Source organism: Oncorhynchus tshawytscha, linkage group LG03, assembly GCF_018296145.1.
Source record: "Oncorhynchus tshawytscha isolate Ot180627B linkage group LG03, Otsh_v2.0, whole genome shotgun sequence".
Taxonomy (NCBI): Eukaryota; Metazoa; Chordata; class Actinopteri; order Salmoniformes; family Salmonidae; genus Oncorhynchus; species Oncorhynchus tshawytscha.
The window spans coordinates 53,485,867-53,509,877 of NC_056431.1; the positions used below are offsets into that span (position 1 = coordinate 53,485,867).

Below are 24,011 nucleotides of genomic sequence, written 5' to 3' on the forward strand. Positions count from 1 at the left end.
CTCCTCAGTAAATGGCACATGACAGCCCGCTTGGAGTTTGCCAAAATGCACCTATATTCTCTCAGAACATGAGAAACAAGATTCTCTGGTCTGATGAAACCAAGATTGAACTCTTTGGCCTGAATGCCAAGGGTCACATCTGGAGGAAACCTGGCACCATCCCTACGTTGAAGCATGGTGGTGGCAGCATGGTGGTGGCAGCATCATGCTGTGGGGATATCTATTAGCGGCAGGGACTGGAAAACTAGTCAGGATCGAGGCAAAGATGAACAGAGAAAAGTACAGAGAGATCCTTGATGAAAACCTGCTCCGGAGCACGCAGGACCTCAGACTGGGGCGAAGATTCACCTTCCAACAGGACAACGACCCTAAGCACACAGCCAAGACAACACAAGAGTGGCTTCGGGACAATTCTCTGAATATCCTTGAGTGGCCCAGCCAGAGCCCGGACCTTAACCCGATCAAACATCTCTGGAGAGACCTGAAAATACCTGTGCAACAATGCTACCCATCCAACCTGACAGAGCTCGAGAGGATCTGCAGAGAAGAATGGGAGAAACTCCCCAAATACAGGTGTGCCAAGCTTGTGGCGTCTTACCCAAGAAGACTCGCGGCTGTAATTGCTTCCAAAAGTGCTTCAACAAAGTACTGAGTAAAGGGTCTGAATACTTATGTAAATGTAATGTTTCAGGTTTTTATTTCTAATAAATTTGCAAACATTTCTAAAATGATGATGAATACTTTCTGAAGGCACTGTGTATGGGTTATACACAGTGCCTATATTTTCAGTGATATGATGTTCTTGTTGGTTTCCAATAGATCCTAATGGCTCAGGGACATTCATTCATTCAATCATTGATTAATTATTTAATTCATAGATTTATTCAATCATTAATTAATTAATAAATACATGTATTCATTAATTCATTACTTGTTGGGTTCCAGTAGGTTCTAATTGCTCAGTGACATTCATCCATCCATTCATTCATTCCTTGTTGGTTTCCAATAGGTTATAATGGCTCAGTGACATTCATTCATTCATTCATTCATTCATTCATTCATTCATTCATTCATTTATTCATTGCTTGTTGGTTTCCAATAGGTCCTAATATCTCAGGGACCAGTAAGGTGTGAAGATCTGCTGGGCCAGTGGTCCTGGCTCTCCTCTCTGAGCTCCATGGACCCCAGCCTGTGGAACGCCCTCTTCTGCGCAGGGAACAACTCTCGTCTCCCAGACGCTCTGCTGGCTGAGTGGATGCCTGTGGTTGACAAGGTAAGTCATGTGTACCTGGACAGCTCTCACAGGTTGTGTCTTATTGGCTAGGTCACCCCTAGAAAATGAGGTTCTGATAAAATAACTGAAGATTAAAAGGTTATCACAAAAGGAGAATACAAACAACACACACCTCCCTCAGACCCAATACTGGTTTAGACCATGTAGGTCATTTCCATTAGAAACATTGATGAATGGTCTAGTGAGAATACCATTGGTAGTAAACAGTAAACCGAAACTGTGTCATATATGAGCCTATGGATTTTCCTTCTATAGATTTTTTTCCAGAAACCATTTTCTGTAATTTTGAGAAGTTACTTTAAGTACATTTTTTGGGATATTAAGACGTTTTAGTATAAGCCAGCAATTGTTGCTATGTTATATCCTAAAACATATTCAACTTTCTTTGATCATTTTGTAATTTCCTTCTATATCCAAGGCGACTCAGCTTATGAACATAGTACAGGGCACTACCAACGCCAATGTCACCGTTCCCATGATCCTCACTGAGTGGCATGCACTGGCTGGCTCCTTTGTCAGTGGTGAAGTGGCCTTGAGGAACTTCAGTAATCTGTTGGATGCTGCCTACCTGGTGGGCTGGGTCCCTGAGAACATCACTGCAGTGGACTGGACACAGATTCTCATGACAAGGTTAGTGCGTACACACACTAATGAAGGCCCTTTGGCCGAAACGTTGGTCAAATAAATCGACCAAGTAGAGATGAGTGTATACTCTTTCTTTTTCATTTGTCATGGTCAGTGTACCTTTAGTAACCACAGGATGACCATGCTGTCTTGAGATAATATAATCAAGGTTTGTGTATAAATGAGTATACAATATCCTTGCATCCACAAGCGGAGTTATCAGTATGTACCATACCAGTCAAAAGTTTGGACTCACCTACTCATTCAAGGGTTTTTATTTATGTTTACTATTTTCTACATTGTAGAATAATAGTGACGACATCAAAACTATAAAATAATACATACAGAATCGTGTAGTAACCAAATATATTTTATATTTGAGATTAAGAGAATGCCAAAAGTGTGCAAAGCTGTCATCAAGGCAAAGAGTGGCTACTTTGAAGAATATTAAATCTAAAATATATATTTTTTGGTTACTACATGATTCCACATGTGTTATTTAATAGTTTTGATATCGTCACTGTTGTTCGACAATGTAGAAAATAGTACAAATAAAGAAAAACCCTTGAATGAGTAGGTGTGTCCAAACTTTTGACTGGTACTGTAGGCGAGCCGACATCATGAAAATATTGAGTCTATCAACATGCGTTAGCAAATACAACATTTAGAAATGATATATATATCATATAATATATATCATTGATGTAAAGTGAGATTCCACTTGACCGTTGAGTCCTTTTATGTGCTCTGGACATACTCTGGTAGTTCCCAACTTGCTAATGACCATCAGGTCCTAACAACCTGGTACTCAGGGCTCTATTGTCCCTCTAACCACTCTGATGTCAATGCAAATGCAATCAAAAATCACATCCAACACTTACCATCAAAACAGTATGAGCTTTTAAATCTCACCTCACTGTGATGATCAGTTTGAAGAAAGAAGTTCAAAAACAAGTTGAAGCTGAGTGGAAAACATGGTTGTTTTGTATGTTGTTTCAAAGCCTTAACTCAACAAAATGGATACCATTTTCTAAGGTGATGATTAATTCAAAGCACCCATATGCATATTAGAATGAGCCCTAAAAACTAAATTGTACAATACATAGCCTACCGCTTATCATGCATGGCAGAAAAACATAAAATAAAACTGATTTAAGATGTCCTTGCTACATCATTGGTCTAGCCTATACTCCAAAATTAAACAAATTTGAGTAGGCCTAATCACCTTTGAGCGTGTACTGTATTATTATGCATACTGGATGGACTGGTTATCTTATGCTCCAAATTTCTATTCATGAGTCTGGGAGAGAATGAATAGCCCTAGGCGTTGCTGTTGGTTCATTGATTGTGTAGGGGAGCTTACAGGTAGCCTACAATTATAGTGCATTTGTATTTGATTTTGAATAGCCTAGTAATAGGGTTAATCGGGTGACACATTACCTTTAGCTATACAGAATATCTCACCACCAAGTGTTTCCATCTCCTTCTCTCTCCTTTATTCCTTTCTGGAGCATTCAGAGAAGCTGTATTTCGTTGTGAAAACGTGTTACTATTGATGTTCCCAAACAGATTTCACTTGGTTTCCCAAATTAAGCACTGGGTAGCTGCAGAAACAGGGTTGGGGAGCCCACGGCATGCAGAGTGTGGGCGAAATATGAACTGTCGCGCAGAAATAGCATGCACCTCAAACAGTGGTTGATGCATGAAGTAAAATAAATGTTGTTGTATTTCTTTTCCAGCTGCTCATATTAAGCACAGCTGTGCTATAAAACCGAAGTAGGCTACCAGGGATCATTGAAAAAGGGACGGTGGGAAGCTTGCGGCCTCCATTCCCTGTCTTTTTCCCCACCCCCTGTTCCTGCCCATTTGATAATGGGCCGTTCTAAATTTCTATTCGAAATTAATTTGACATGTGTGAAGACGAGATTAAATTGAAAATAATCTGATGGGTGAAAATATGATCACTTGATGAGAGAACAGCTGTGCATCTTGAGGCAATCTTTTTTTTGCAACTTTCTCAAATCATCAATAGCCTATAGTTTCGTCATGCATATATGTTTTGATTTTTAAGACATTCTAAGGTTTATCAATCACAACAACGTTTTCCAAATAAATCTAAATCTATTTTATAGGACCTGTTTGAAATGATCACGTTTACGCTCAGCATAGCCAATTCATATGTGCACTCCCTTCGGACTGGTAAAAAATCCTTCCTATTTTATTCAGCTATATTTACTTATATTCTTCTTACTATAAAGTCATATAATATAAAATAATGCCACGGGACTTTTAAACATATCTTGTCTGCTAAATGAACAAGCCTACAGCCTACGGCGTGGAGCATAGCCAGATAACATACAGTAAAAGGCCAACTCATATTCTGTTTATCTGAAATACATTTTCTTCATATCATAATGTTTCTTTAGACCTGACTAAAATAAATAATAGATTTAATAGACCTTTTTAAATGTAGATGTTCCAAAGGCACATCACCTGCTTGTATGTGTGGAGGCCTGGAGATGCTAAACATGTTTATGTTAATTAACGGTCAATTACCGTGAGACCAGCAGAGTTTTGCATAACAATAACAGGTTGACAAAATTTCATGACCGCCACAGCCCTAGCTGAGATGAGGTATTGCTATCCAATATGTTAGTGGGATATGTAAGTGTGTTTAAGTTATGAATTGGTTGTCATGTATAAACTCAACATCCATTTCTCTATGTCTCTCAGGGGTTTGGGGGCATTCATCACTGTGGGCTCTCACCTCCAGAACAGCTCAATGTGGCCGTCTATGGAATCATACTTCCACATCGCCTACTGGATAATGAACTACCAGCCCAATGTCACCGCTTCACCAAATTGTGAGTCAGGCATGCATACACCAATACAACAAACACATAAAGAACACATGCACACATAAGGTAAGGTACAGTGCATTTGGAAAGTATTCAGACCCCTTGACTTTTTCCACATTTTTATTACTTTACAGCCTTATTCTAAAATTGAATAAATAGTTTTTTCCCCCTCATCTATCTACACACAATACCCCACAATGACAATGCAAAAACTGTTTTTTGAAAATTTTGCAAATGTATTAACAATAAAAACTGAAAAGAACATGAACTTAATTATTCAGACCCTTTACTCAGTACTTTGTTGAAGCACCTTTGGCAGTGATTACAGCCTCAAGTCTTCTTGGGTATGACGCTACAAGCTTGGCACACCTGTATTTGGGGAGATTCTCCCATTCTTCTCTGCAGATCTTGTCAAGCTCTATCAGGTTGGATATGGAGCGTTGCTGCACAGCTATTTTCAAGTATCTCCAGAGATGTTCGATCGGGTTCAAGTCCGGTCTCTGGATGTGCTACTCAAGGACATTCAGAGACTTGTACCGAAGCCACTCCTGCATTGTCTTGGGTTGTGTGTTTAGAGTCGTTGTCCTGTTGGAAGGTGAACCTTCGCCCCAGTCTGAGGTCCTGAGCGCTCTGGAGCAGGTTTTCATCAAGGTTCTCTCTGTACTTTTCTCTGTTCATCTTTCCTTCAATCCTGACTAGTCTCCTAGTCCCTGCTGCTGAAAAACATCCCTACAGCATGATGCTGCCACCACCATGCTTCACCGTAGGGATGGTGCCAGGTTTCCTCCAGATGTGACACTTGGCATTCAGGCCAAAGAGTTCAATCTGGGTTTCATCAGACCAGAGAATCTTGTTTCTCATAGTCTGAATGTCTTTAGGGGCCTTTTGGCAAACTCCAAGCGGGCTGTCATGTGCCTTTTACTGAGGAGTGGCTTCCATCTGGCTACTCTACCATAAAGACCTGATTGGTGGAGTGCTGCAGAGATGTTTGTCCTTCTGGAGGTTTCTCCCATCTCCACAGAGGAACTCTCTTCCCTAGATTTGTGCCTCAACACAATCCTGTCTTAGAGCTCTACAGATAATTCCTTCGACCTCATGGCTTGGATTTTGCTCTGACATGCACTGTCAACTGTGGGACCTTATATAGACAAGTGTGTGCCTTTCCATATCACATCCAATCAATTGAATTTACTACAGGCGGATCAATCAAGTTGTTGAAACATCTCAAGGATGATCAACAGAAGCACGATTCCCATGAGCTCAATGTCAAGTCTCAAAGCAAATGGTCTGAATACTTAGGTATTTCTGTTTTTTTATTTTTTATAAATTAGCAAAATTGTCAAAAAAATCTGTTTTTCGCTTTGTCATTATGGGGTATTGTGTGTTTGTTGATAGGGAAAAACATTTTTTTCTTCTATTTTAGAATAAGGCTGTAACGTAACAAAATGTGGATAAAATCAAGGGGTCTGAATACTTTCCAAAGGTACTATATGCCTTGTCCAAGCCAGTATGGACCATAGGGCAGGAACCTATTACCTGTTTTTGTAAGGTGAGGCAGCTTGATGTACAAGTAGACCGCCTGGAGGGTTAGGGTCAGTTTTAGCTCACAAGTATACAAATAGACAGTATGATATTTACTTATTGTTATAACTGATCAGTTACGTGCCAATCATACCATGGAACAGAAGCTGCTGAGAGCTGGCAATTTGATTACTCATTATAATGAGGAATAAGCAAATGTTCATAGTCAGCAATATCCAGTATCCATATCCAATGCTCAAAGCTACATGCATTTTTGGCAATATGGCCACCATTGCACGTGTGCACATTTCGATAACATGAATACTCATTGCACTGGTTGTCTTGGTGTTGTCATCAATGCTGAGCAGTAGCTCTGTGACAAAGATACATAATGACAAGATAAACTGTTTGTCCCAAATGGCACCCTATTCGCTATAGAGTGCACTTCTTTTGACCAGAGCCCCCTGGTCAGAAGTAATGCACTACATAGGGTGCTATTTTGGACGCAGAGTGTCTGTTCCACTCATGAGCTCTATCTGTTTTAAAACAATATATAATATATATCATAACAGGTACTGTTGATTCTACCACATACGCCTATATCTGCAATACTGGGTTTACCTGGCAGCAGTTTATCCCAACCACCGCTGCTCTGGTACAGGAGTTTTCTGCTAATCCTGCTGTATTACTTAGGTAAGTAATCTCATAGGGCAGAGAAGGATAGAGCCTGGCCATAGGTGTGGAGTTTATGGTTTAGGCTGTTTCCAGAATGGCACCATTTTCCCTACTTAGTGCACTACTTTTGACCAGGGCCCATTGGGCTGTTTTCAAAAGCAGTGCGCTATATATAGGGAATAGGGTGCCATTTGGGATGCATACCGTGTCTCTAAGTAAAGTGTTATCTAACTACTGTAACGTCACTTCTGCCACAGACTATCTCCCCTGGTGTCTTTCCTTCTCCTGCTCACATTGTGTCTAATTGTTCCTCACATTGTAATGACTCCGATTCACACTTATTTCTTAGTGATGCGCTCTCATTGATCTGTTTTGTTGTTGTCAATTGATCATATTTTTTTATGACTAGATTATTATTACAACATATAGACTAGTAGATTATTACTAAAACAAATTATTTGTTATTGATTTTGATTAGTGGTTTATTAGATGTAAATGTACCTTTTCTAGTTGATTATGAGGCATGTGTTTGGTGCCAAGTGAGGAGGTATTACACAGGTAATATTTTTGTTCTCTTTTCCACAGGCATGTCCAGGGCTCCTTGTCTTTCCTCCAGGCTGTCTATGGAAACATTGCCACAGGCGCGGTCACCCAGCTCCTCAGGTCAGACCTAGTCCTAGGGGACGGCTCCATCCCAGCCCTCCTGGAGAACTTGATCACCATCCTGAACAAGGACATCACGCTGGTCTCCAATCTCATGTCCCTGGAGCAGTTTAGCACCAACTCCGAGCTGCCCCTCTCTCTCCTGGGGGAGATGTTAGAGGCCCTGGGCCTGAAGCCTCTGGAAGCCCTGTGGACCCAGGGAGGTGGATTCCAGGCTCCCAATGCTTCATCTGTCATGGCCATTGCCCTGAAGGTAGCCAAAAACATTAGACCGAGATCAAGCCTAGTTCTGGACTAGAAAGCATTTTCAAAGGAGATTCTTTATAGAGCATGATTTTTAGACCAGGACTAAATTTAATCTGTGTCCGGGAAACCACACCGTATAGTATTTTGCAATTGTATTATTTATTCAAGATCAATGTTTTGTAGATGTGAAACTGTAGATATGATTAATGATTCAGAACATCATTAAAACACCCAAAAATATAATTATATGTAATAATAATAAAGTCAATGAAAATTTCTCAGGTGGCCAAGGACACCCGGCATCTAGTTACCGGGCTCCCTGTCGAGAACGCCAACATGCCAGACCTGGCCGGGGTGGAGGCTCTGCTGGTGCAGTGGCTCTCAGTAGCTCAGGGAAACCTGACCCTGCCTCTGTCTCTCAGCATGGGAGATGCTCTGATCACCTACTCTGGCTCTTTCAACTCTACCTCCCTGGCCTTCCTCAGACAGCTGCTCAATCCTCTCACCAACCAGAGCTCAGCGGGCATAGCAGACAACATCCTGCGGGCCATGGAGCGGCTGAAGACTGTGCTGGATGCTCCTAACGGCGACTCAACGCCCATTCTCCTGGGGTACGTGATCCAACTACAGGAGTTGCTGGTCTCGAGTCTACAGCTACGCAGATATGAGCAGCTCTTGCTTCCAGATGGGAACCTCACCACAGCTCAGGTGACAGACCTCCATTTGGCTGTGGTGGACCTCTTCCAGCTCCTGTACGTCCAGCAGCTCAGCCAGGCTGGGGATCAGGCTGCCCTACAGACCCTACTACAGAGACTCTCGGCCCTACTACCTCTACAGCTCCAACAGCAGTACCTTGGGATGGTCAGCCACTTCCAGGCTGTGATGGAGAGCTTGGTGTCATGTACAGCGGCAGGTCAGGACTGCACGGCTGCGGTCCCACAGGTTGGTTTTGTATTTGTTTTGCTATCCATTGTCCTTCTTTTTTTTTAAAGGCATTTTAAATCCAATGTATTATTATTTGTATTATTATTGTTATTATTACAGGTGCTCCAGATCCTGGCAGCTAGTGGGGACCACACGTTCAGTGGGGGCCAAGCTAAACCTAGCATGCTAAGCCAGGAGTCCATGAAAGTGACTGTCAACCTGCTTACTCTCCTCTTCGCCTGGCACGATACCGACATGTCTAACAATAAGTCCGTCACGCCAGAGTCTGTCCTCAAGACCGTGGACCAGACTGCCTTCTTCCTCCAGCAGCTTACATCGACTCCCAACATCAGCGTATCCTCTCTCCAGCAAGCTATGCTACAATCCAACCTTACCCTGGGGGAGCTGGAGAAGATGGCTGCCCTGGCCGGCGCAACCAACGCACCAGCTCTCCTGGCTAGCATCATGGGCGTCATCAACGTGCAACAATGCCTGGAGCCCCAGCCCAACAATCCCATCAGCCTGGCCCAGTGTGCACTGGAGCTGAGTGAGAAGGTCACTGGTTTTATCCTTGCTCTGCCTATACCTCCAGGATGCCAGTCCAACTGCACAGCGCTAATCTCCCTCCTCCCCATCCTGGTCAACCACTCTGTGAATATCGGCCTTGCCGCCAGCTCTGGCCCAACCCCACTCATACCAACAACTGAGGCTATTACAGATACCATAGCCAGCATCAGAGAGAATCTACAGCATCTCAACCTGGAGTCTGTGGAGGTGATTAGTAATGAGCTCCATGTCCTTGAGGGTTTAATAAAACTGTCCGCATCTGGACATTCTCCAGTCTACTCACACAATTCCACTGATCCACTTATGCAGGATCCAAATTACGCACAGAAAGTGTATTTGGAGATAGCACAGTGGTACCTGAGGAAGCTAGAGAATGTGACCAGAACCAGTACCTTCTCAGAACTCCTGGACCCTTTCTTCCAAATGGCAGAGATGCAGCTGGCTCTCCAACTCTCTCAGACGGAATTTACTATCTTTTTTAGTAAAGAAGTTGAGTATTTGATGAGAAGTATCCAATACCCTATCAACGGGACAGATGTGAGTAAAATCGGCCAATCGGTCATTAGGATACTCAAGGGTAACCTGGACCTGTTCAAGTTAAACATTGCTTACCAAGCGGTTATGGGGAACAATTGGCTAAACTACAGCTTGATTAATGAGGCCGAAACCCTGATCAATAATGAACTCACTGTGCTTGAGGGTTTGATCGAACTCGCCGCCTCTGGACATTCTCCAGTCTACTCACTCAATTCCACTGATCCACTTATGCAGGATCCAAATTACGCACAGAAAGTGTATTTGGAGATAGCACAGTGGTACCTGAGGAAGCTAGAGAATGAAACCAGCACCAGTGCCTTCTCAGAAATCCTTGACCCTTTCTTCCGTATCGCAGAGATGCAACTGGCTCTCCAACTGTCTCAGACAGAATTCACCATCTTTGTTTGTAAAGAGGTAGAGTATTTGATGAGAAGTATCCAATACCCCATGAATGGAACAGATGTGAGTAAAATCGGCCAATCGGTCATTAGGATACTCAATGAAAACCTGAACCTGTTAAAGTTAAACATTGCTTACCAAGAGGTTTTGCAGAACTCTTTCGGGAACGTAAACTGGCTAAACCACAGCTTGTTAAGCGAGGTCGAAACCCAGATCAGAGAGTACCTCAACCTGACACAGGATTGGCTGAGACAGCCCCGTGTGACCCAGGTCCTGACCAATATGCTGCATTGGAACATAAGCGGTGGGATGATGAACGTGACTACTCCTGGGATGGACCTCCAGCAACTTCTCAGGGCTCTTGGCTCTCTCCTCACCCCAGAGCAACAGGCCTACCTCACAGCCATCCAACACAACAGCCAGGCTCTCAACCAGGTAATTTCATTTTACACAGGTAGTCCCATTGAGTGTTGACAGTATTTGTAAATGTTTGACTATGGGGTGAATTTGAACTGTCAATGGATTACAAAGTGAAAATTTATACTTTTAAATTAGGATTACAGCCCCTATGGCTGTAGTATGACAAACAAACTAATTTCCACTTGGGGATTTCTAACACAAAATCTGGTATCTTCTATTTTCTTCTCTTATCTTCTCCCTTTTCTTCTATTTAAAAAAAAAAATCTTCTCTCCTTTCTTCTCATATCCTTTCAGGTTCTGTTGGTGGCCAGTCAAGAAGGAGGTCTGGGTAGTGACCAGTTCATCCAGGCATTCATGGATGCTGCAAGCTCTGTCCTGAGTGGCTTCACCATGGGCCTCACACCACAGAATGGCACTGCAGAGATACAGGGTATTCTACAGGGTGAAGAGGTCCAGATTATTCTTCAGGATGCCCTCCAGCTGGCATTCAGACCTAACATGAGCAACGCCCAGTCACTCAACATCACCATGGAGATTGTCAGGAGGGTGGAGGGCGTGGTTAGATTGCTGGTCCCCCAGGAGGCTGTTGGGTATCTGTTGCCAGGGTTCAGGTTCATTAGCACCTACCTTGAGACAGTCTCCAGACCGGGCGGGCCTGATAAGTGGAATGAGATGTGAGTTGTACTGTGTGTGGACTGTCAATATTAATGCATTTTAGGCTGCATCCCAAATGGCAGTAGTGCTGTGCGTGGATCCTGGTCAAAAGAAGTTCCCGAGATAATATGGTGCTATTCGGGATGTAACCTTACTGATTCTAAATGCTCACTGAAAATCAGAAGACGTCAGTGTTTTTTAGGATGATACTGTTGATGATGACAAAAAATATTATCATCAGGTTGTTTTGTTACTCCCTCCCCTCACAGTGAAGATGATGACAATGATGCTGCTACTTTTGCTGCTGCTGATGACGATAAACGATAACATAACGATAACAATGACATTTTCTTTCCTCTCAGCATTGTGAACGAGCTGAAGATGGTCCAGGGCCTCCTGGCCCCTGACAGCAGTGCCAAGGTCTATCTCTCTATCATCATCAACATCACTCATGTCATCCTGGACTCCAGCCAAAGCCAAGGCAAGTTGCCTATAACAGCTCCTCAATATCACTGTAGGACTACGTCCCAAATGGCACCCTATTCCCTACATACAGTAGTGCGCTACATTTGACCAGGGACCATAGGGTAGTGCACTATATAGGGAAAGGTGGCAATTTGGGACAGTGCGTCTACTGTCCTAATGGCCTGTGATATAGTACTGCTGGCACCATACACTTCATTATTAAATAACCCTACCAGGATCTCAGCCAGACACTTTAAGCACAGTTTATTGACATGCCAAAGTCAGAGTTTGTGTCCTCTAGGAAAAAATGACTGTATCTGTATATTAACAGTGGCCAGAAATCAACATGGCAAAATATATTGTACATCTATCTGTCTCACTGTCAGAATCTGTGTCTTCTTGGAAAACAATTAAGTTAGCTAACAGAAGCTATCAATTTGTTTGATTGTTGGCTACAGTTGTTATGTTAATAACTAACGATATGCTGTCATTTTTCATAATTGTAACATTATTATCATCAACAGGTAGCAACATGGGCCCTTGGAGCAACATGAGTCTATGGGCTAACATTGGTAATGATATGACTGCTGAAAACCTTGCAGAAATTGCTGGTCAGGTAAGGCATAATATATTACACCTTTGCGTTTATTATCAGTGAAATGGGGTGGCAGGGTAGCCTCGTGGTTAGAGTGTTGGGCTAGTAACCAAAAGGTTGCAAGTTCGCATCCCCGAGCTGTTGTTCTTTCACTGAACAAGGCAGTTAACCCACTGTTCCTAGGCCGTCATTGAAAATAAGAATTTGTTCTCAATTGACTTGCCTAGTTAAATAAAGGTTTAAAAAATCTGTAATCTAATTCCTTCTACGACAGTGGCAGTTCTGCAAAGTCATCTTTATACATGTGCTGAAGGCTTGTCAGTTGTATGACATATACCTCAGGCAGTCAACAACATGCCAAAGCACAAAATGCTATCCAATGCAGATATCAAGATTGTATATTTTGTGGTTTGTCCAGTTTAAAGTTTAAAATATGTGCCAGTGTTTTTCCTCAATGGGTTACTGACTTGCCTAGTTAAATGAAGGTTAAATAAAAAAAATAAAAATACAAAGATTGAGCTGTCTCACTGACATTCAAGAGTCACAGTAGCTCATGGTGTGGACAATTCCAATAATAATTTCAGTTAATCAATCTTTCCTTCTGTCTAATTTCCAATGAACAATTGAATACTTCATAAGGAGAAGACTAACAATGAAGGCAATTTCCAATGACACATATTACGTCTAATAACCATGCCTTAATAAATGGAGCTGTTGTTAATAGTTGTCCAATGGAGAACACTAGCAACGTGATATTTTTGTATCCTTTCAGATGACTGGTCTCCTAAACTCTGTGCTACCCCTCATCATTGGGCAGCAGGGTATCATGCCTTTCCCTCTGCCTTCTCCTGAGATGCTCCCTGACATACTCCCTGTGCTGATACAGATCCTCACTCAGCAGGCTAACCAAAGCAGCTGGGATAAGTAGGTTCAGGGGTCAGGGGTCATCCGTAGAAGGACGAAAGTGGTATCTGGTTAGATAGTGAGAGGGAAGATAATTACCATGGTGTTTTAACTATAGTAAGATAGTATGGGTATAGCATGCTTGGGTTCCCGAGTGGCGCACTGCATCTCAGTGCAAGAGGTGTCACTACATTCCTTGGTTTGAATCCAGGCTGTTTCATATCCGGCCGTGATTGTGAGTCCCATAGGGCGGTGCACAATTGGCTCAGCGTCGTCTAGGTTTGGCTGGGGTAGGTTGTCATTGTGAATAATAATTTGCTCTTAATTGACTTGCCTAGTTAAATAAAATATAGTATTATATTTTAGTCAGTGGGGAGAACATTATCATGTTTGTTTTGGTAGTGTAGTATTATATTTTAGTCAGTGGGGAGAACATTATCATGTTTGTTTGGGTAGTATAGTATTATATTTTAGTCAGTGGGGAGAACATTATCATGTTTGTTTTGGTAGTATAGTATTATATTTTATTTTCTAGCATTGTGGGCCACAACATAATCACCTGTTATGTGTATATAGTGATAGTTTTAAGTTAGCTATATTATGTTGGTTGTAAAGTTTCTAAACCAACTGCTTCCCTGTGTTGTCAGGTTGGAGGGGATGATTGGTGCCCTCCTGTCGACCCTCAGGGACACCCCGGTGTGGGACTCTGTTCCCCCTGCTGTTTCTGTGATGAGCCAAGTCATGGGAGCCTTGGTCAACAATATGCAGGCTGAGACAGGTGAGACTGAGAGGCAGCTTTCCATACACCTTTTTTTCCATACACCCTTGACAGCACTGTTGTTTCCTTTGTACCACAGAATGCTAGTAATTCGGTACATTAGACATACAGTACATTAGATACACAAGTTAGGGATTTAGTGAACTGTAGCCTAGCATTGAAAGTTATTTATGCAAATACTTATCTTAGTTGCTCACAAATGTTCCCATAAGTGTCCCATTGTAAAACTCTCTTTCTCTCTCTCTCTGCCCCCCCCTTTCGCTCTCTTTCCAAGCATTCATCTTGAGTTTCCAGAAGCCTCTGGCTGCCCTGATGTCAGAGTTCGTACAAGCTGTGAATGGCAGTGATTTCAACATGGCTGACGTGTCTGAGGGAATGATCCCTGCCATCGAGCTCACTGTGGAAGCTGCCATACAGGTTTGGTCAGAGCACTGGCTGCATTCTCTCTGTTTTCTTCTTTCTGCCTTACTGACAACTGCTGGTGTTCACCCTCTTCGTGACATTTACTAGGTTACGTGGTTGGTAACACAATGTCCTCAGTCCTCACTAGGAATGTCATGTTCTTCACAATAAATAACATGAGCCAATTTCATGAATTCATGTTCAATTGTTAAAGAACTTACCGGTTTGATGGCTTCAGTGGAAGGGAAACTAAATACCTCAAGCTATGCTGCTGTTGAAAGACAATAGGCTCCTCGTGTTTTAAACGTCCGTCCTGACTTGGGTAGGCTATTGTTTGTCTGTTTAGATATCTGTCCCTGAGAGAACAGTCTCAGGAATGGTCACAAATATACTTTTTTAAAATCTGGTTCAGAGATGTTCTTAATGACAACACAATGAGCAAAGACTTACCTTTGCCATCTGAACGGTGGCCCAAGATCATTGTGTTCAGTTAAAAAAATTAATATTCAGTTGACTGTTGCCAAAACTGATTGCCCCAGTATCTCATATCCCATCTCGTTGTCAGCCACATTACCTGTCAATATTGCCTAAAAAAGTTGTCTAGAACAGTTTCACAACCTTAAGAATCAGGAGGGAGATGTATCAGAATAGATCTTTTCACATTACCTAGCCAAACCCAGCCAAACAAAACTAAGCAGTACTGAGCTGGCCAGGTTACACATCCACCATAGATGCTGGAACCATGCCGAAAAGGACAAATTTAAACAAAATATCAGAGCCAGCACAGTTTAGTTTGAGTTGGTACGACAGTGTGAAAAGGGTAAATGTGGATCAGGACAAAGTTCTCCCCTGAGATTCCAGCCTACGCCCAAGCTTGGACAATAAGGTACAATAAAAGATGAATAGAAAGAGAATAGGTCACAGCTTCCCCAACTTCCTTTCAAGTTGTGGATGATTCAACAAGGAAAAGAGACAAGGAAAAACTACACCATTGAGTTTAGTCTTAGTAAGTTTTACGATTCATTCTCAATAGATCACCTTTCATGTGACCAGACTCTTAGTCATGCCATAGATATTTATGGTATAATGGTATATGGTATAATATGGTATAATATGGTATAATAAAAGGAAGTGTTTCTACATAAATAGGGAGGCCATACACGTTTTATTGACACACTTGACCGTCTTACTTTATCGTCTGTACTATTACCCTTCATATGATATACTGTATTGTTGTGTGTTTACCCTAGAGAGAATCTGATGACTGTCCAGAATAAAGAAGTCAAATAAGGCCGATATTTTATCCCCCATTGTATGTATGAGACAATGTTGAAGTCACCATACTATCACTGATGACGGTGTCAATCTTCTGCCCTTCCCTTTACTGGATCTGCTTGTGGAGAAGAATGAGTCCATTTTCCAATTAAGTAGATTCACTGTCCCTCCTTGTTGCTGTTTTTCATTTTCACCCATCATAAGGCTGCTAATAGGAGTAAGACCTTGGAGTGCAGGCAGGTCCTGAAAGCCTGGGAGCCAGTTAGAGAGGCGGCTGGGCTGAGTGAGGCCAGCCTGGGTTTGTGGTGTAACATCAGCCTGCTACCAGTCATGAAGGCCGATGCTGCGTCCAACTATGTCTATGCCAATCCAAACGTGACCGTGAGTAGTAGTAATCACACATCACTAGGATTTCAGTTTGTAAAACTTTCCCACTAGAGGGCACTGTGGTATCACCTAGTAAACTCTGCTGCTACGTTACTGACACAGCTCCTTTGCCTGTTGTCTTCTGTTGTGTTCTCTTCCCAGGGCATGGGGATGGGGCATGGGACAGTATCAGTGGACACTACAGCAGCTATGATGGTGGCAGCTCTGCGTTCATTCTACTGGGTCCAGGTTAACCGCACCATAGTTACTGAGCAGCTTGGTACACTGCTGTTCAACACATTATACCAGCTACAGGGACTAAATATGACCACCGAGGACCAGGCTCACTGGAACACACAGTTTCTCCAACTACAACTGAGCCAGAGGTGAGTCCTGTGTGGCTCAGTTGGCATAGCATGGCACTTGCAATCCCAAGTTCTGCAGGTTCAATTCCCCCTGGGGACACCTAAAAGTGTCTGCTAAATATTATTATTATATATTAGTTAACAACCAAAACACTAATGCCCCTTTCACATGACTGAGCTGAGCTGTACTGCATTGGCCTGGTTACGTATCCACCATATGGTAGTGGCTGGAAAGGACAATGTGAAATGAAAATATCAGTATAGGACGGTTTGGGTCAGAACAATAGTGTATAAAGGGTATAACAGTGACAAATACTTACCTGACCAGACCTTCGCACAACGTTGGCATGACTTTGTTTCTATGTGCCACTAATGGTTGTTTTGGGTCACCACAAGGTACACTTTGACAGTCAGAGGAAGAGTGCAAGTCATCTCCGGTGCTGCTTTGTGTTCTTGTGTATTCTGCCTTTCTCAGTATACCCGATTGACACACCCTGTTTGCTTTATAAGCTGTTTATAAGCTGTTTCTCTGACTGTATTCAAAAAGCATCCCAGAGTAGGAGTGCTGAGCTAGGATCAGGTTCACTCTGTCCATATAATCATATTCATTATGATCTGGAAGGCAAAACTGATCCTAGAACGGCCCTTCTTCTCTGACACACTTTGTGAATATGGGCCCTGGGAGTGCTCAAATACAAGACATCGAGAAGGACGAGGAGAAAAGTAAAATGTTAATGAATAAAATGTTTATCTCAGAGGGTTAGAGAGAGAATTAAATAACCAATAAAGACACAAATCACAGTAATTTTATCACCTACACGCACAAACCAGAGGCAAACCAATATAGATTCCTTCCTAAATTACATAAGAGAATTTGGAACAATCAAATGTGCATTAGTTTAGTTTGACTCTTTACCTGAACACAGATTGTGTGTGTGTGTGTGTGTGTGTGTGTGTGTGTGTGTGTGTGTGTGTCTGTGTGTGTGTGTGTGTGTGTGTGTGTGTGTGTGTGTGTGTGTGTGTGTGTGTGTGTGTGTGTGTGTGTGCAGATAGTGATGTCTAACTATTATTCAGTTATCTGAGTCTCTTTTCCTCTTTAATTGATTTCGTTTTCTGTAATAATGAACTCAGTGCTGATAAGAATCACATTATACATATCTCATGGAATCAATCATGATTGCATCCCAAATGGCACCCTATTCCCTATATAATGCACTACTTTTGACCAGGGCCCAATGTGATAGCGCTCTATGAAGGGAATAGAGTGCCATCTGGGATGTAGACCAAGTTTGACGGCGAGAGTCGTAGATCACTGACCACTGTAATGGAAATATCCCAAAGAAAGAAACAATCTTATACCACGGCCTAAATTATATCCCAAAATTATGAATAAGTACCCCCCAAAAAATATGATGATGATGAATTATGATTATATTCAATCCAGATTGAGAAATAATGGTATAACTGTAGCAGTTGCAGTACATGAAAGCATGCAGTAAATACATTCTCTGTTTCAATTTAACCACAGGCTATCCAACTTTAGCTATATGCTATTCTATTCTTTGTTTCTGACACCAACATATCTCTTGCTGCTATTTCACTAATGGGAGAGTAGTTTCACTGACACATAAGTAGCATTTCTATCCTGCATGTATGAAATTACAATATCTGTGAAAGCATTAAATTGATCTATGTCTTTAACACAAAGGGCCTGTTTCCCGAACACATATTCTCCATCGAGCTTGGAAACCGCTTCCTATTGTCCTCACTCACAGTCATAACCTTAAACATACAGATCTGTATGTTCTTGTTGTAAATGAATAGTTTACAGTCATTGGTCCTAATCCATGTCTCTTGTCCTCCCCAGTACTCAGGATCTTAGGATGGCCTTGGATCAGCTGGATGCCCTGGCCATGGACAACCCCTGGATGAGACCCTACCTCCTGGCTGTAGAGATGACCCTAAACTACACTCTGGAGAATAGCCATCTACTTCAGGTATCTTACAATCTCCACTCAATGTGTGTGTGTGCGTGTGTGTGTGTGTGTGCGTGTGCGTAAACTATTCTATTCTATTTCAGAACTCCACCTCCGCACAGCATGTGTTCATGGAAGCCATGGAGATCCTCCTGACAGGCATGAACTTCACCGAGGACCTGGACCTGTGGATGCGTCCCTACCTCCAAGCCATGGAAATGACTATCAACTACACCATGGTCTACAGCCAGCTCCTCCAGGTGCTGTGCCATCTTCTTCCCTTGTGCCATTGATCAAGGCAATCACTTAACCCAGAAGTGCTCTCCATGCACCCGGTGGTTGCTGACCCCTGTGCCTCTCAACGTTTGTGTGTGTGTGTGTGAGAGAGAGAGAGAGAGAGTGTGTGTGTGTGTCTGTGTGTGTTTGTCTGGGGGTGTTGGGAAAAGGCAGAAGCGGAATTTCAGTTTTCACCAAATGGACAATAAAATATTCTATTCTATTCTATTGCAGAATGCCACATCTGCCCAGCACCTCCTGATGGAAGCCCTAGAGATGCTCCTCACCGGGTCTAATCTCACCCAGGACTCCATCCAGGCCATACTCACAGGTACAACTTTGCACTGTTATGTCATTTAAAATAGTGTCTAATTATCACATAAACGATTGGTCACATGAACGTTACAGAAATTGAAATCCATTCATCCATTCACAGATAACATCTTCTCCAGGCCAGACGGAGGGTCGATCAACAAGCTGCTGAAAGATATGATCAGGGAGCTGGTCCGTGTACAGTTGCTGGGAGACTGGCCTATGGTCTACAGCGTCATGGAGCAGTTCCTATCTGTCAACACCACAAACCTCATCCTGGAGAAGGCTATTGAGTTCAGCGGCTGGTGGGGCTCCTCTACCGCCTCCGGGTTGGATCTGGTAACCCAGGCTCTGCCCAGGATGTACGAGGTGGTGAAGGCCTTCTTATCCACTTTGAGACAGATGAGTGTCCCCTTCCCTCCCATCTCTGAGATGTCCATGGAGCTAGCAGAGCACGTCATCACCATGCTCAGACAGGTATCCCAGACACATGCATGTGGTTAATTAAGATATGATGTTATTATAAGTTAAATAAAATAAACACAAAGCTTCAATTGCAAATCATATTCAAGTAGGTGCTGGCCTTTTTTCCTGAACTTTTAGGTATCTCAGACCAGTGATCTCTTCGCCCCGCTGGACTACTACCTGAGCCAATTACAAGACGAGATGACCGGGCGGAGCAGGAGTCCCTTCCCCCACCACAATGAGGGTGTGTCCAGGAGGGTCCGCCGCGAATTGATGAGGAGGGAGCCAATGAAAGAGCCAATGGATGACTTCCTTGATCTGTTCTACTTGGACTACCCTGTCTTGTTCCAGGCCCTGGCAATGCCACCCACCATGCCAGACATAATGGAGACTGCCCATATGTTCTTCAGCAACCCTGACTTGTCTGTAGTGCTCAAAGGGGTCTCTAGGGACATTGGCATGGTACCACCATCACTACCACCCATGGGGAACGTCTCCAGGTCTATGTCCAGGGCTGGAGCCATGACATGGGGCCCCTCAGTCCCCCCCCCTCTGGACGACCCCATCGACGTGGCCCTGGGCATCCTCTCCTACCTCACCCTCCCCAGACAGTGGCAGGCATACAGCCAGCTGTTCGTGGAGATAGCCCATGAAGACTGGATCATGGAGGACTTGGCCAAGATACTGAAGTTGTCAGCAGGCCTGGGCAAGATGGCGGACATGGCCATGGTGCTGTCCCAGCATCCCCCACTACAGGTGGCCCAGAGGGTGGAGCATATGGTTAGGCAGCTGAGTGCTGAGGTGGCAAGGATCATCTACAGTGGCCCCAACAATGGATCCAACATGACCATTCAGTTTCTCACCGCCTTTAACAACATCCTGGCAGATAACCTTGAAGAGGTCTCTGATATTACAGCTCAGATCAATGCCATCATTCAGAACATCCTCAGCTCTCTGTCCAGACCAGAAGCTTACATGAGTCTGGCTCCGTACATGATGGCTCTAGACCAGACCATTGCTGTGTTCACCTCTTACCTACCCACGGACAGCCTGATGTACCTCAACACCTCTGGCCAGATGGTGAAAGGCTTTGCACTGCTGGTTTCACACCCACGGGACATGAAGAACATGATGAAGGCTACAAGCATGCTCTCTGCCTCACTGGATCATCTCCTGGCCTCCGATAGGGAGACGACCCTTCCGGACAGGAAGCCGATCCAGTCCATCACTCACCCTCTCTTCCTGAACAGTGCCTTAGCCACTCATACCCTGTTCAACCTCTCTGCTGCAAGTCACAACTTCAGCAGCCCTCACGAGAAAGAGGCAATGATCAATCAGACTTTCCTTGCCCTGGTGGCCTTTCTGCCTGAGGACCAGAGGATATACGTTCTCCCTCTGGAGTCGGTCCTTCTCGCTGCCCTCTCTGGGGTCTCCAACACGGCCCAGATCCCTCCATCCTTCCTGGGGATCTCCAAGCAGATCACCATGTCTATCCTTACCATGCTCAACCTAACCAACACCCCAACAGGGTACCAGGGGGACAGTGCTGGTGCCACAGTCCAGGTCCTGTTTAGAGTGTCACAACAGGTAATGTTTGTGACTGCCTTGGACAGATATTATAATGTCTTTTGTAGCTGTTATAAGTGCTTTATGAATGCATACATAAGTGGTTCAACAGTAAATATGTTAGCCATATTTGTAATGTTTCATATTGAATCATTACGTTGTAAATTGTTCTTGCAATTGAGCTTGTGGCTTGCTATTTGTACAATGATTTTTGAACAATTAAAAAACATCATCATGATCATCATCATCACCAGGTGTCCACCAGCCTGTGGCAAGGTTTATCAATGCCCCAATCAGCCATCCACGTACCCTCCATGCTGGCATCCCTCAACCAGGCTGCCATGGCTGTGGCACCCCTGATGCCCGATGGCAGTGAACACTACTTCAACGTCTCCCTCCATATCTTGCACATCACCGCCATAGCTATCAACTACACCACCACCACTGGGGACATAGCCGGCGCTATGGCTGTCATCTCCAGCTCGGTTCAGAGTCTCCTGGTCTCTCTGTCTTCATACCCCAGCCTGCAGACAGCAGGCAGTATCATAGGTAATTGTTTCTCCATCTTTTTTTTTGTACCAGGGAACTATGATACAAGGTTATGGTCCCTCTTGTGTCAGGGACTGGCAAGCTATAATTATCTCCTCCATGGATGAGCACTTACAGTTAAGATCAAGCAAAACATTTGCTGAACATTTTAAATGTATTGATTCAAACAAATTAACCAATATATACTTGTTCCTTCTTGAAGGAATGCTTACATTACAACTAGCACTGTAGAAATGAATATATTTGTGTCTGTTAACCATTTAGGAGACCTGGAACATGCCATCCAGAAGATGTTGCAGGTGTTGCGGTCAGGCCGAGGCCCCCTGGCCCAGACTGCTGATGTCACCCAGCTGCTTCTCCATAACGTTCAGAGTCTCCTGGGCCTGGCAAACACTAGCATGGAGGCCAGAGTGGCTCGTCTGGTATTGGCTGCAGCCAAGATGAACACTGGACATCTGCTAATGATGAACGAGACCAACTGGACACACAAGTTCGTTTTCTGTTTTTAGACTGATTGCATATCTGTTTGTCCTGTCCTGCCAATTTCTATGGTCGTTGGCATGAACATGATCATAGACGTTGGCTATAAAGCACAAACAGGTCTGGGACCAGGCTACGTTTTGCTGTTGCTTTGGTGATAAATGGTTAATGAAGCTGAATAAGTGTCCCGTCTGTCCCATGACAATGGCTTGTGCTCACAGCTGTAGCATTCAGAGATCTCAGCTTTGATGACTTATTATTTTATCTCAGAAGCAGTATTTTCCAGTTACTTGGTATTTACTTTAATATTATAATCTACTAATAATATCATCTTGTCTGTTAGGATCATGTGCATAACAACCATGATGAAAGATGTAACTAATTATAGTTTACAGTACTACATGCAGAAATGAGAGGAGCAGCTGATGATGATGGTTTTTTGTCTTCCGCCCCACTCCCACAGGTTGTCAATGGTTCTGACAGACATATCTAACAGGGTTCCCGAGGACTTTCCCTATGCTCCCCTTATTAAGAATATCACAATGGGCCTGGCCACTGAATCACAAGGTAAGCCTAGTTACTTTACTCTTCATTTACTCTTCATTTACAAATCAATCAATTCTTGACTCCCTCCCCCTCCTCTCTTAGTGGTTCAGGGGTTCATGGCTCAGTCGGGACTCCCTTGAAATTAGATGTATTGCTCAATAGGACTCACGTTGTTTAAATGGAGGATAAATAAAGGAGACAAGTCTCACTATAGACCTGACCGATTGGCTCCAGAAAGACATTACAAAGACAAAAAAAATCACATTTAGTTTCCATCGTTTGTTTGATGGACGGGAATCCGCTGAGTGGACAAGATTACTTTTCTTCATTCTTCCATTATCCTAGCCTCTAACCCTAGAATACCTCTAACTATGCCAACATCCCAAATGGCACCCTATTCCCTATTTTGTGTAGTACTTCTGACCAAGGGCCATAAGTAGTGGGGTCGTTCATGAGTTGCGGTAGCATTTGCGTCCCTTGCCTTTGCAACCATGAAAACACTTTAAAATGACAAATAGTTACACATCATATATGTTTTTGTTAATATTGAGCTGTTTATCAATTATAAAACTTAACGCAAGTCCTTTACAATGTTTATGCATTGTTCAAAGTACATTACAGTAGGGTAAGCAAACTGTCTTGTTCCCAGTAGTGATGTGCAGAGTTAATAGTGACATATTTTGGGGATTTAGAGATATCTATCTATTATGAATGCTAGAAAGTGAACAAATGTATTTATCATATTGTATAGATTATTAAAAACGAACAAAGCTATCAAAATACCTATTTTATTTACTAGTATAATTTTTGTCCCTCAGTTATACCATATGTCATTGGTGTTATCGCCTTGAAAATCACTCTTTACGAAGACATACAAGGACCTTGAGCATTCCCTCCAGTGGCAAACTGTTATCGGGGGAGGTGTCTATATTAAAGACAATGATTAGCTTATCACATCCTTTTAGAATGTCATCAATTTGAGGATTCCATTGATCATTTGGTGTGTCTAAATCCAAAGTGTCACTTGGTGTTACTAAATGTAAATGAAGGGAAATAACATTGTGAGCAAAATCTTTAATCATATCACTTTAGTCAATTATTTTTAAAGGGTTAATAACCTTGATTTGAGCAACCCCTTGATTTGAGCAACCCCTTGATTTGAGCAACCCCTTGATTTGAGCATACCCTTGATTTGAGCATACCCTTGATTTGAGCATACCCTTGATTTGAGCAACCCCTTGATTTGAGCAACCCCTTGATTTGAGCATACCCTTGATTTGAGCATACCCTTGATTTGAGCATACCCTTGA

At 43.1% G+C, this 24,011-nt stretch overlaps 1 protein-coding gene across 1 annotated transcript in view; it reads left to right on the plus strand.

Moving 5' to 3' along the window:
* The window catches only part of abca12 (ATP-binding cassette, sub-family A (ABC1), member 12), a 96,384-nt gene that overhangs the window by 16,189 nt on the left and 56,184 nt on the right, over positions 1-24,011 (plus strand). Inside the window, exons 15-37 of the mRNA XM_042319671.1 lie at positions 1,103-1,273; positions 1,713-1,924; positions 4,652-4,782; positions 6,870-6,990; positions 7,558-7,888; positions 8,164-8,823; positions 8,926-10,743; positions 11,023-11,402; positions 11,745-11,863; positions 12,372-12,463; positions 13,215-13,366; positions 13,993-14,123; positions 14,398-14,540; positions 16,005-16,181; positions 16,329-16,552; positions 18,399-18,528; positions 18,612-18,767; positions 19,018-19,114; positions 19,220-19,572; positions 19,699-21,147; positions 21,381-21,675; positions 21,940-22,165; positions 22,619-22,722. Coding sequence (XP_042175605.1) covers positions 1,103-1,273; positions 1,713-1,924; positions 4,652-4,782; positions 6,870-6,990; positions 7,558-7,888; positions 8,164-8,823; positions 8,926-10,743; positions 11,023-11,402; positions 11,745-11,863; positions 12,372-12,463; positions 13,215-13,366; positions 13,993-14,123; positions 14,398-14,540; positions 16,005-16,181; positions 16,329-16,552; positions 18,399-18,528; positions 18,612-18,767; positions 19,018-19,114; positions 19,220-19,572; positions 19,699-21,147; positions 21,381-21,675; positions 21,940-22,165; positions 22,619-22,722 — 7,672 coding nt within the window. The remainder of the gene's footprint in view (positions 1-1,102; positions 1,274-1,712; positions 1,925-4,651; positions 4,783-6,869; positions 6,991-7,557; positions 7,889-8,163; positions 8,824-8,925; positions 10,744-11,022; positions 11,403-11,744; positions 11,864-12,371; positions 12,464-13,214; positions 13,367-13,992; positions 14,124-14,397; positions 14,541-16,004; positions 16,182-16,328; positions 16,553-18,398; positions 18,529-18,611; positions 18,768-19,017; positions 19,115-19,219; positions 19,573-19,698; positions 21,148-21,380; positions 21,676-21,939; positions 22,166-22,618; positions 22,723-24,011) is intronic.